At 37.2% G+C, this 13,094-nt stretch overlaps 1 protein-coding gene across 2 annotated transcripts in view; it reads left to right on the plus strand.

Annotated features, from left to right (window-relative positions):
- REV3L (REV3 like, DNA directed polymerase zeta catalytic subunit) overlaps positions 1-13,094 on the plus strand; it is a 122,740-nt gene that overhangs the window by 42,517 nt on the left and 67,129 nt on the right. For both annotated transcript variants that reach the window (XM_065681065.1, XM_065681064.1), the window contains exons 2-4: positions 4,503-4,692; positions 7,954-8,028; positions 8,870-9,030. In XM_065681065.1, coding sequence (XP_065537137.1) covers positions 4,503-4,692; positions 7,954-8,028; positions 8,870-9,030 — 426 coding nt within the window. The remainder of the gene's footprint in view (positions 1-4,502; positions 4,693-7,953; positions 8,029-8,869; positions 9,031-13,094) is intronic.

The following is a 13,094-nucleotide window of genomic DNA, read 5'->3' on the forward strand; positions in this document are numbered from 1 at the left end:
GTGATGGTACAAATTCAGGTCTGCAGACCTTTGCCTGTAGTCTTGTGGTGAGGTCAGTCTAATGTGAAAACATTAGATTTGGCTGTTCATAGGCAGAACAGATCCTAGAAGCTAGTGTGTGGTTTCTTTGGGGTTCCTTGACCTCAGTATTGACTTGTAGGCTCCAGTGTACTTTAATATTCTGGGCTACAAACTGCATTGGTTTAGAATCATGTACATGCTCTGCTCAGACAATTTTCCCATGAGAGTGGAAGTCTTCTAGAGGAGATAACTGGAGGCACTATTTGCAGGAGCTCTCCACTTGCTAGAATATGAACTAACAGGTAGTTGTGTGTGTGGAACTGCAGAACGGATGGATTTCTGTCTTCTCCTCCTTGAATACCTACACAGATTTCGATGTGCTAGCTGTGGTGAATCCTTAGGTGCTCCTTGTCTGACTTATTTGCAGACTTTAGTCCTGAAGTGGACAGTATAGTAAGATCCCTTATCCATAATTTTCACATTTTTCTTTTGTACAGATATTTCTCCAATTTGATCTCCGTGGAAAGAAATTTTTAGAAGTTTAAATCAAAATCAGTTTCTTCAAATGGTTAAAAGGCACTTATCTGAAGAGACTTGAATAGAAATCTTCAGGTTCTCTAGCTAATTGTGCTGTGAAATCCAGTGTTTATGTGCTTGGTTGGGGGGGGGGGGTGGGGCTGGACCAAATCACCAGATGACCCAACCATTCTGTGATTATCTCAGTTTTATCCATACCATACTGTCCTGTATGGCTGAGCCTTTCGGTGGTCAGATGATATCAGTTCCTGAATCTTCTTGAGTAGTTGTTTTCAGCTTTGTGTTCCTTTATCATACTGGTTTCAGTTCTCTAATTATCTTGAAGCTCTTGAGGGTTACTACAGACTCAAGGATTATGCTTGGTCATGTGTTCCTAATAGTAATACATATAGCAACCATCTTCAAAAAAATAGCAGGTTGGCTGGCTTAATCTCTCTTCTGGGTTTTGAATATGCAAAATGCTATATTTTGGCTTAATAGTTCAATAACATTTATGCCACTTGCTTTTTTAAGTATGGGTTTGGGGGGTGGGCTCACTTTCTTTACTGTCTGAAAATATTGCATTTATTTTTTTTTTAAAGTTTTGATTCATTATTATTCTGTCTATTCATCTATATTGACATTTACTTGGCAGTTTCTCCTTTTCAGAGAAAATAGCCAGTTTGCTATCTCAAGGCTTTGTATGTTGCCTCTTCTCTGTTATATGAGCAGTTTTTGTGTTCCTTCATTTACCACTTCATTCGATGTCTGAAAAAGACTTGTGAATAAGCCTCAGTTTTACTTCTATTTTTCTGTGTGTTTACTCAGCAGCCCCTTGAGTCATACACTGGGGTGCTTGATTTGTGACCTGCAGATAATTCAACCAGTGCAGAGCACATTCTTTTAAGAGAGTGTGGGCCAGAGAAACTGTTGGAGCAGCAGCCTCCTCTCAGCTGTCAAAATGCATGGTCACCACCAGTCCCAGCATTTACCTACACATCATGTTCATTTGTTCGCTGAGACATCATGTTTATGTCTTGTGTACAACATGGTCGTGATGCATACGCACAGTAGGTGCATGATGAGGCCACAGCATGAAACATATTGGTGGCCTGCCCCATCTGTAAACTCTGGCAATCCATTCCAGGTGACCAATTTTGCATTGGGAAATTCTGAGGAGAGTGATCATATAAACTGCATGGCATTTCTGCAGAATCTGCTGTTGAGCACCACTTCAATTGATTCTACAGATGTAAAGAAACTGATGAATAGATGTAAAAATAACATCTGCTGGTCGGCGGAAGTGGTGGCTGTAACAGTCGCTGCTGTTACAGTGGTACAGACTTGCTTCTGTCTGTATCCCTGTAAAGAAACAGGAACATAAGATTGGCACATTTAAAGCATAAAACTTAACCTTATCCCAAGCCAAGTTTTTAATTTATGTTGATTGATGAGTCTGTGGCCTGGGATCCTCAGTGGGTAGATCTGTTTTCTCCTTGTGGCTCTATTGGAAAGAATACACTAGAATTTGTAATGGCTTACTGCAAACCCTGGTTGCTATTACTGGAGTCTGGGCTTCAGACTCAACAGCATGACATTGGTGCAATTTGATGCTTTTATATAGATAATGGAAGCAAATTACTTTGTTCTTAACACTAGGAGGGTAAGACCCTAAACATCATGGTAAATGAGTCAATACTAGCAAGGATCAAAGTGAGTAGCTATAAACCCACATAACTTGACAGCTACTGGCCTAATAAGAGTCTTAGATCAGCAGTAGTTTGTTTGCTGTCTTGGCAGAGTCAAAAATGAAAACAGCCTAGTGTGCATGTTTTTTAAGATTTCCCTGAAGTTAGGTGGTAATTTGACTCTGGCCACTTGAAAGGAATCCATAGGAAGGGGACAGAAGGAAATAGAAGGAAATATTTTGTGTTCTTTTTTTATTCAACAATAAAATGGCATTTCAGTTCAGCAAGAACTGTTAAATAGCTGCAGTAGAAATTGATTGTTTTTTTAAATTTAATTAACCTGAGTAATGAGGTGTTAGCTATAAAAGCATTATTATTTGTCTTACATAACTTGAAAGAAACCTGAATTTAAGTGTAGTAAACGTAGACTGTCTTTCTGTTCTGTTTGTTCTGGTGCTTTGCAACTTTGTTTTCTGGAGGAACATAAATTAACTGTAAATCAGAATATTTGGGCAACCATTAAACCAAAGGTATTTTTTCAAATATTATCAAAAAGAACAAAAGCTCGTAGTTGTTAGTCTAAAACACCCAACCTCTAGCTTATAATTTCTTTCTTTAGTTTCCTCTTTTTCTTAGTGTATTATTATTTGAAGTACATAATACATAAATAAGAAAATTCTTCCCCTGAAATAGTTAAAAAGCGTGGGCAGAATTCAGCATAGATGATGACCTCAACATTATGAATGCATGTATAAGTTGTATTTAATAACATTGCTGAAGAGATTTGATGGGGGTGACTTAATAGAAAGAATAAAATTCACCTGGGAAAATGGACTGTAGTACTATCCTTTGAGCAATTTCTTTCATTTCCAGACATGTTGTGAAGGTCTAATAAATATTTGAAGAAAGAACAATACATCTGACCCCCAGTTAAAAAAAAAAAAAGGGTGATGCTGTTTATGGTATTTGGAGGTATCCATTGCACAGGTGTAAAAATTTGCAAGCAGGCCTGATTCTGAAGCTTTGTTTTTTCTGTGCTTTAATGGACTTAGAGTAGTCTGCACTTAGTGGCCAATGATGCACTGTGTATGTATGAATGAGTGTAAATAGTTCAGGCAAGGTCCACCTGCTGAGAATTAATCTCAGTTTGAAAGGATGGACTTTTGAAAGTGTTCCAGTTGTTCTTGTGGACCAGTGAAGTTGTGCTGCCTCTTCTGTCTGTAATATTTACCTCCTAGTTGATGAAAGCACTGCCTTGAGATACTGTTTTGCTGTCTTCATGCAGGGACTTCATCCAGACAAAATGTAAGATGATGTACTTTTCCTGTCATTACGGTGCAGTGGGGGTTAATCAGTCCATTCTATTTTTCCATAAACTTTCTCATTGAGTGGTGAGAAGTCATGAATGATTTTGGGGGCTGAAAGGGTGATGAGCAGGGTCTCATGCTGGTTTCAGCAGTGAATACGTGCTCTGTTGTATTGTGGTGAGGAAAGAACAGAGAATACACATTACAGTTGAGACTTGCCCCCTCAAAACCATGGTAGGTTTGGGAGATCCTGGTCCGTGTCAGTGTACTGCCTTGTCTGAAGCAGAAGCCTGAAGCTGTGGTCTAGCACAGTGGTTTTCGTGGCGTGTTCTTTCATTCTACTGTTGAAAGCTCATGAAAGCTAATGAGAAGTGTTTTGTTAAAAGGCTAGAATCTGCATATGCAGTAGAGCCCTCTGTAAAGGATCCACACATTTTAAAGGTTGAAAATCACTTGGTTTTTTTCCCATATCCCAACTTACGCCATAGTCTCATAGATGCTCTGGACATTGTTTTTAATTTCTGAGAGGTTGTGTGCTCTTTCCAGTGAAGAATGGGAAGAACTTTGATACTGCAAAATTTTCACAAAGGCTGAGAAACCATTAACCATCTGACACTGGCTCAGTATGCAAAATTATTCTCAAGAGTGGTGTTGCGTTACTAGTACGAAGAAAATCATTAATGACAAGTTCTGCTTTTATACAAGTGTAATCCTATGTATGTCATGTGACCACATTTGTTCTGTATTGCTTTTGTCAATGAATCAAATGTGAGAACTGCTCTAAATTGGTACCTTTTGTTTGAAATACACCTTAACTTGTTTCATAAATTTATCCTGTCTGCAGAACCTGAAAATAACCTAAAAAAATCAAATTTAGGGAGTACTTAAAAGAAGAAAAAGATGCAGTCATGAGAAAATAAATGTTGATTTGTTGGTTTGGGGTTTTTTTGTTTGTTTGTTTGTTTTTTAGGTCAGAAGACTTGTCTCCACTTACATGGCATCTTTCCTTACCTCTATATACCCTATGATGGTTTTGGACAGCATCCAGAATATTATCTTCGTCAAGTGGCATTCAGCATTGACAGAGCACTTAATGTGGCTTTAGGCAATCCATCTTCTACTGTTCAGCATGTTTTCAAAGTGTCGTTAGTATCTGGAATGTAAGTATGACCTGTTAGGATTTCTGGTTATTTATTTTGAAATGTTTTTGTAGTTGTACTGCATAGAAGCACTTATTAATGGACTTGGGTGACTGCAGTGCTTTCTCTTTTTTTTTTACCCTGTCTGTGTCTTCATACAGGGCCTGTACAACTACTTAAATAAGTTTTCTCACTTGCTTTGATTTTTAACATGATCAACAGGTTTTACACCTAATGCTCAGCACAACCATTTTTCCTCAACTTAGATCCTAGGGAGGATCTTTAGCCTAGTGAGATTGCTTTTAGCTTTTTCTGTCTCTGCTATGACAGCAGTTCTTTCCATCCATCATTTTCTACCTATCTGGGTTATTCTAGGGTCCCTGTGACCAGGCAGGAGCCTGACTCTTAAGCCTCCTTTTCTTTGTTCATCTAAGATGACAACTTTAGGAAGCACATCACAAGAGACTTGTCAGATCATGTTTATCCATCTGATCCTCCCAGCAGCAGAGGCCATGAAAATGAAGGCTTTTAAACATTAACTTAGAATCACAGAATAGAATAATAGAATAGATTGGGTTGGAAAGGACCTTAAGATCATCTAGTTCCAATCCCCCTGCCATGAGCAGGGATATCTCCAACCTAGAATCAGGTTGCACAAGACCCTCTCCAGCCTGGCCTTGAACATGGCCGGGGATGGGGCATCTACAACTTCCTGGGGCAGCCTGTTCCAGTGCCTCACCACCCTCACAGTGAAGAACTTCTTCCTTATATCTAACCTAAAGCTCCCCTTTTTAAAGTTTGAACCCATTACCCCTTATCCTGTCACTACAGTCCCTGATGAAGAGTCCCTCTCCAGCATCCTTGTAGGCCCCCTTCAGATATTGGAAGGCTTTGTGTGACGTCTCCACACAGCCTTTTCTTCTCCATTTTGAACTGTCTCTTAATCAGCTTCTATTTAACTTACATAGCCAAGTACTGAAAAATACGTCTTATCATAATGACTAATAGGAAGCTGTCCTGGAGGAACACAGTTAATCTATACATGCATTGAATTTTTCATCTTCGAAACAGTGTAAATGCTGATTTTCATTAGTGTACAGCACTATCTTTTACTTATTTTTCTTCATTCACTTTTGAAGTATGTTCTTTCTAACTGTGAAATTTAGGAACATTCTGTTCCCAGCCAGTTCTAGTAGTATCTTCTAGATATTGCTAGTAAAGTGGCTGCAATTTCATTTTCACTTTTAATGAGAACTTTCTGATGTGTTTTTTGCAGTAACAAGGAAGGTAACCCACCAGACTTCTCATTTTTGTTCCTTTTGTGAGAACTATGTGAATTGTAGTGTAGCTGTTCATCTCAACAGTGAAAGCTGGGCAGAGTAAACTGCTGAAGACAGTATTTCCTCAAATCAGTGAGAAAACAACAGATGGACATTAGGAGAACCTGCTTTTTTTTATCTCTCTAGCCCTAAGAGCTTCCAGTCAGTCATTACTGAAAATCAGGTGCTCATTGCAGTAGGAATGAGTGTTCCATATATTTTGTTTGCTTGAGTAAGAGGCTAATGGGAAGCACCTAACAGAAATTGTAATATATCTTCATCTTTACCTGGATAGATATGCTTATGTGGTCACACAAATCTATTTGTTTTCTTCTGTTCTGACCTGACTCAGATTATGCTTTATAGATACTATTGTTCAGAAACCTGCAGGGTTTTTTAAATCTTGGAGATTATTTTAGCCATTCATTTCTGTGTTAGCAGGAAAATTGTTGTGTAATAAAGATGCCTGCTGAACCCTTATAAGTTTAATGTAAGATTTTTGTTGCATTAACTTCCAAGCATAGTGGAGGTACAAGAATAAAAAAGAGGCAAAATAGGTTTTTGCACTGTGAAGTTAAAGTAGGTGTTCATAGATAATATTGGAAGTGGTGTAAATCTTGCTCTTCCTGCTGCCATGTCAGTGTCAGTACAGATCACTTGCCATCTAAGTGCTGTTTTTTCAATGTAGCTTTTGATTTACATGCCTACAGCACATTGAGTCATTATAACTCAATGTATATAACTCGTTATTAGGTTCATGCTGTGTTTATAAGAGGTTTATACAGTATACATGATCTATCTCCTTTTCAGCTTAACAACGCTAAGATTGTTGTTTCAACTTAGCTCAATTTTAACATCATAAACATTTTTTTGAACAGTTCAGCCTAGCTTTTAGAAATACTAAATCTGTGTATATTTAACCATAGTAAGGATAACAGTATTAATACTGTAGTTGTGCAGTTCTGCTGAGCTTGCATTTAATTTAGGACTGAAATCCCTCTTAACTACTTAACTTGTCAGTTTACTTCACCAGTCCTTAACTAGTCAGTTTTTTGACTTAGCAGCTAAGCATTCCAGTTGCATTTTTAGTAATATTTTTTATTCAAGGGTTTTATTTTGTAGAGGTAACATTTAAATGTATGCTTTCCTGAATTTCTGTTGATTTTGGTTGTGATTACTGTAGACTTCTTGCATTCACCCAGTGTGTTGAATTATGGCCTGTTTCCTTAACATGCTGTTTTACAAGCATGTAAGATTAGATTAGAGTTCTAGATGCTGAGAAGTCAGTAATTCAGTCAAGTAATACCAGAATTAATGCTGCCTGTTCAACCTCAGTTTAGTCTTGACATATTAATTATTCTATGTCTTCTTTAATTGCATTCTCAAATCCTATTTTCTTCAGGATTCGTGCCTACTTAGTGCACAAGATGATTAGTAATCACTGAAAAGGGGCAGCTATTCACTGTTTTAAGCTGTTCTTATTGTTCAGTTACTAATATTACATGGCCAGTATTTACTCATTTACACCTGATCTGCAGAATTAATGTCCCTAAGGATTTTGTTGCAGCATTTATCAGAAAGGCTGAATGTTGGTTTTGAAGCAGCCCAGCACTAATTATTAACATATTAAAAGTACTGTTATGACAATGTGCCATAAATGGGTTAATAGGTGGGGAAAGAGAGACACAGCATTAAGACAGAAGTGCATTTTAATTTCGATTTATTTGTTTTAAGATACTTTGATATGCATAAGGCTTATTCTTTTTATATAGTAACATAGTGCTCCCCTTTGGCCTGACATATGTGAATTTTCATTCTCCTGGATATGAAGGGTTTTTTTGTTGTTGTTGTTGTTTGCTTTGTTTTTTTCCTGGATTTTAATTTTGTCTTTATAGTAAAATGTGGTTGAATAAATGCCACAACATAACTGTCTAGCTTCTTGCTTTTGCTTCTTCCTCTCCAGGCCTTTTTATGGTTACCATGAAAAGGAGAGACAGTTCATGAAGATTTATCTTTACAATCCTGCAATGGTAAAAAGGTAAGGATGTGGTGATATGAAGTTCTGGCAGATTTCCTTATGTCTTGATTTTAAAAGACAATTTTGAAGCAAGATTCACCTGCATATTAATAAAATAAAAGTAACAAAATTATTGTGCAAATTTTTTCAAAACACTTTAACAAATTGCGTATTTTAAGCATGCCAATAATCTTTTCAAAGTAGTAGCATATTAGGAAAGCAAGACTAAAATGTACTTGACTTGCATTTTCTTGTATTAACTGTAATTCTTTAACACTTGAACAAATTTGCATCAGGTTACTTTTCCTGTAACTCTTAAGGGAAACTATGTAGAAATCTTTGATGTATTATGAAGTAGATTTTCATAGATTTGAAGTTTTTAATTTCTAGCACCCATTATTAAATTTAAATAATACTCGGAAAACTGGATAGTTTTTGTTATTAGATAGTTTCTCTATTTCTCAATAGAGTAACATTCTGTTAAATGAAAGCACAGTTGATCTGTCTTACTGTCACAGTAGTTGCAGTAAATTAAGGAATAAATAAGGAGAAATTACTTCTCTAGCATAAACTGAAATCCCTGGAGTGTGTAGTATTGTGTGTAGTATCTGAACTGTTGGGGTTATTTTAAAGATCTAACACATGATCATAAGTTAGGATTGTCTGGGCTTTGTTCTAGGCTAGTAAAATTTTGTGGTGTTTTATATTTCTGTCTTCGTGTAACCTATATGCCTGTATGACATGGTGGTTACTTTGAACTTTGGAGCTTCTCATGTTTGAATTACATTGATTAAAATAATTTATCAGCATTGTTGTATTGGAATAATTTTGGGTTTACATTCTAATTTGTCTTTAATTTTAGAGTATGTGAGCTTCTGCAAGGTGGAGCCATAATGAACAAATCTTACCAGCCTCACGAAGCCCATATTCCCTACCTCCTTCAACTCTTTATAGACTACAACTTATATGGAATGAATTTAATAAACCTGGCTGCTGTCAAATTCAGAAAGGCAAGGAGAAAAAGTAAGGGTGTTATTTCTTCAGACCGAATAACTGTTTTGAAGACTAAAAACTTCCATTTTGAACAAAATGTCACTAGCTGTTGGACAGTTGCCATAGTTTGTGGCTGAATGAGTGTCGTGTGTTGCTTCCCTATAGTTTGCATTCTGTGTCAAAACAAAGTCCATGTGTAGCTTTCTACCATTTTTTGGTTTTGTGCCTATATATTGGGACTGAGGAAGAGTCTGCTTCCTGAAATGAGATGGTATATATCAAGTAAAACTTGTTCTGTCAGCAGTGCAGCTGTGACCGTTTTCACAAAATGACCACACCTCTTTTTAACTTGGAAGATTAAAAAATATTTGCTATTTAGTTGCAGTATCTGGATTTTTAATTTTATTATGTTTGGTTTTGATCCCTGTATCAATTCTGATTAATCTTTCTGCTGCAGTAGTGTCTTTGCAAGATTATGGGTAATCATTATATTCTGCTGACAAATAATATTTTAAATTAAAGTGCTTGTATTTTTACTAAGCTCATTTGCTTTTAGGTGAAATTTGAAATATTATTGTCTGAGCAAAGGAGATATTTTGAATTTCCATTTTAAAAAGTTATTTTGGCATTTTGAATGTACACACTTACATAATCTTATCTAAATGCTTCAGTATAAAGGAGAGATAACAGCAGGAAAACCATAATGTCTTCAGTACTTAACATTTAGAAAAGTAAGTATTGTTTATTTAAATCATAATTGTTCCTACAGCTTAAACAAGAGCTGAAAAGAATGGTAAAGCATCATTCTGTAAAAACAGCAAGTAAGAATTACTCCAACTTTAATTTTGTCCTGTTATTTTTATGCATGTATAGTCAGACACCAGTAGGTTAGTGCATGGGTTTTCATAACTGATTCTTTTATAAAGAAAAATACTCTTCATACACAGTGATAAACCACACTTTTTGCTGGTGTCAAAACTGTACGAAGACAGAAAGCTCAGCCAGAGACGGGGCATCTTCAGGATATTCAGTCCTGAGGAAGTATGGTCAGGTAACTTTGATCTTCCAAACATCCAAAGCGGCCTTCTAGAGACATGCAGTGTGATTGTGTCAAATGGTTGCTCCCATTGTTTTTCCATAGCTCTTTTCCTCTGTCTTTCAGATGATAGATGAAAGACACAACCTAGCTATGTTATCCTCATAACTTACTTAAGGATGAGAGACCTAGGTCTTGAATGGGAAGAAGAGAGTGAAAAAGGAGCATGAATTGAGACCAGTGAAGTTTAACTATTGTGGTAGGGAAAAATCCAGTAGGATAAAGGCAAGAAAATGACAGACTTCCTTGTCCTGGCTTGGTCAGACAATGGCAACAGTGCTCTTAGCAAGATTCATACTGCTTTGCGTAGCTCCACATCACACGTGTATAAGTGGCCTACCTCAGACTGTTGCAGTCCCTAGGCACATGGTTGCTATCTACAACTCCTAGCACAGCAGCTGAGTGGCAAATGGTTTGTCCCTGGTACAACCTTATAGAACAGCTTTGTCAAGAGCCAGTCCTTACACAGCAGCCCTGACGAGCGCCATCCTTTCTACGCTCAGATCTGTTGGAGTGGAGTGGAAGGCACAGCCTCTGCTTTATTATTGGCACACTTACCTGCATGTTCCACAGTTTCTGTGTCTTGGGAGTGCACATTCATTTTAGTCAAGCGTGGCCACGCAGGCCAGGCTGAACACTGTTTCTTAGATGGCATTAAAAGCCTTTATCTAAAGATGTGCATTAGATACTTTTCTTCCCTTGCAGATGATGATATAAAAATCATTCTGGCAAGGAACAGAAAATTCAGTAATAGGTTTGTTACTAAATGTAAGCAAACGGCCTCAGGAGCCTGTTTCCAGTGGTATTTCTCTCACTGAAATAAGTAGACTGCTTTGAAGGCTGAGAGAGGGAAATTTATAGTAGCAGGGATACTCTGCCTTCATCAGCCTGTTTCCAGAAGATACAGGAGTTCTTTTATTCTTCTCTTTGTGTGGTGAGGCAGAAGGCTTCAAGTTCATTCGCACACCACATGCCACTAAGACTATTATAAAACTTTCATTTTCAGTAGTTGAATATTTTCTGAAATGTGACTCTGAAAGACCTTGTGTCCTGGTTTTGGATGTGTCACTGCTACTGTTCCGAAAGATCTTCAGGTGAAGAAAAGGGGGAAATCAAGTATCCTTACATCTCTGTCCACAGGACTAATTTTACTGAAGAAATAAAGAGGTGCAGGAATTTGAGTCTCTGTTTTGTTTTGGTGTTTTTTTGATTGGTTTGTTTTTTGGGTTGGTTTGTTTTTTGTTTTGGTTTTTTTTTTTGGTTGGTTTTGGTTTGGTTTTTTTGTTTAGTTTTTATCTTCAGAAATACTTGAAACTAGGGTTCATGGGGAATAAGAAATGGGGTGTTGCACTGAAACTAATCTAGTGTGGTATTTGAAATGCATGGAGTTTAAAAATAATACTATTTTACCAATTGGCCTATAATCTTGCATAGCTGCTTTAAAATACACATATTCCTTTAAAATACACAACTGTCCAGTCACATTTCATCAACTCAGAATAATCAAGTTCCAGCTAAAAAATAACAAGAGATGTTTCCATGCTTAGTCAGCTTGTATTTTAATATGGAGAATTAGCTCATATGCCACACAACAAAAACATGGCTGTGTTTTTTCCTGGACCAGTTTTGCCCAGGGGCAAGTTGTCACTTTTGAACAGCACCAACACAGTGCTACCTTTGGTTTGAGCTGGGTCTGTGCAAGGGGGATCAGGTATTTTGTATTATCTTTCTGGAATCGCTTGCTTAAGCATCACAGTGCATAGACCATCTTAATGCATGTGTGGCTGAATGTGAGTTAGCCCCTGAATAAACACAAGCATTTGTTTTAACCACAGAGTGACACATTTCCCATGTGACTTTAGTATTTGTGTGTCGTATCAGTGTGCTTAGGAGTCTGATGCAGGGGCAAGGTTTGCAAGAATTAGTCTGGGTGCAGTAAGGTTGGTCTGGAACCATTAATTAAGGTTGCTGGATTTCAGTTGTTTCTGTTTGTAGCTTCTAAGGAGCTTTTGACAGGGTGTTTCCCAGTTGTTTCTGTAGTAACTGTATTATTATGGCCTTTTTGCTACATGAAATATCCCTATCCCTGCTATTCCAAGTTCCAAGCAGGCATTCCAACTAATGCACATTAGTAAGGTTCTCTTATTAAATATACTTTGAAATCATAAAATAAAAATACATGTTCTAATAAATATGTATTGAAGGCCTCTGATAATGGTATTATTCCATTAATGTATTTAAAAAAAAAATGCAAAAATGTGCTGTTGCTGAAAGGTAAGTCTAATTCAAAAGCCCTGCTAGTGTGTGAACACCAACACAGCTGAGAAAATTCAAGGTTCAAGCTGGGCTTTTACACAGAAGTGAGAGACTGAATAATTTTCATGGTCTTCTGCCGTTCTGCCTTCCACCAACTCCATTCCTAGGCCTTTTTCATTCTTGTGCCAAATCCTGTGTATATTGTCTTTTCTTCCTCTGAAGAGTGAAGGTTCAGGAAGAGACCACAAGGGAGGTAGTAAATCTTCAGAGGAGACTTCTCCGGCATGACTTTGGAGCATGCTTCCTGACACTGAGATCTCCAAACAAACTTACATGGTGTTTTCTTCATTTGTAGGTCAGACAACATCTACCTTTGTTGCAGGTTTCCACATGCTGCTACTGCCACTGCATCTGGACTATATCGTGTATTCTCTTTCAGCTCACCGATAAGAAAAAGTGTGGAGTAGAATTTAGTATTTTCTTTGGCTTCTAATTTCCACTGGGATCTGTCCCGAGGACCCAGATACTTGGAATTCTGAAATTTACATCAGACTCTGCATGGTTTCCTTTGAAATTCATGTGGATAGGAAAGGTTGGAATTTAGGTGTGTGACTAGAACACAGGAAGTGTAGTTCTAATGATGGTATTGTGTTCAGAATACATTTTTCGTTTTACATGTGTCTACATGTTAGAAAGTTAAATCATTTAAATGATACTGGAGTTACTTTTTCAAGATTATGAA

Source organism: Lathamus discolor, chromosome 5 (assembly GCF_037157495.1).
Source record: "Lathamus discolor isolate bLatDis1 chromosome 5, bLatDis1.hap1, whole genome shotgun sequence".
Classification (NCBI taxonomy): domain Eukaryota; kingdom Metazoa; phylum Chordata; class Aves; order Psittaciformes; family Psittacidae; genus Lathamus; species Lathamus discolor.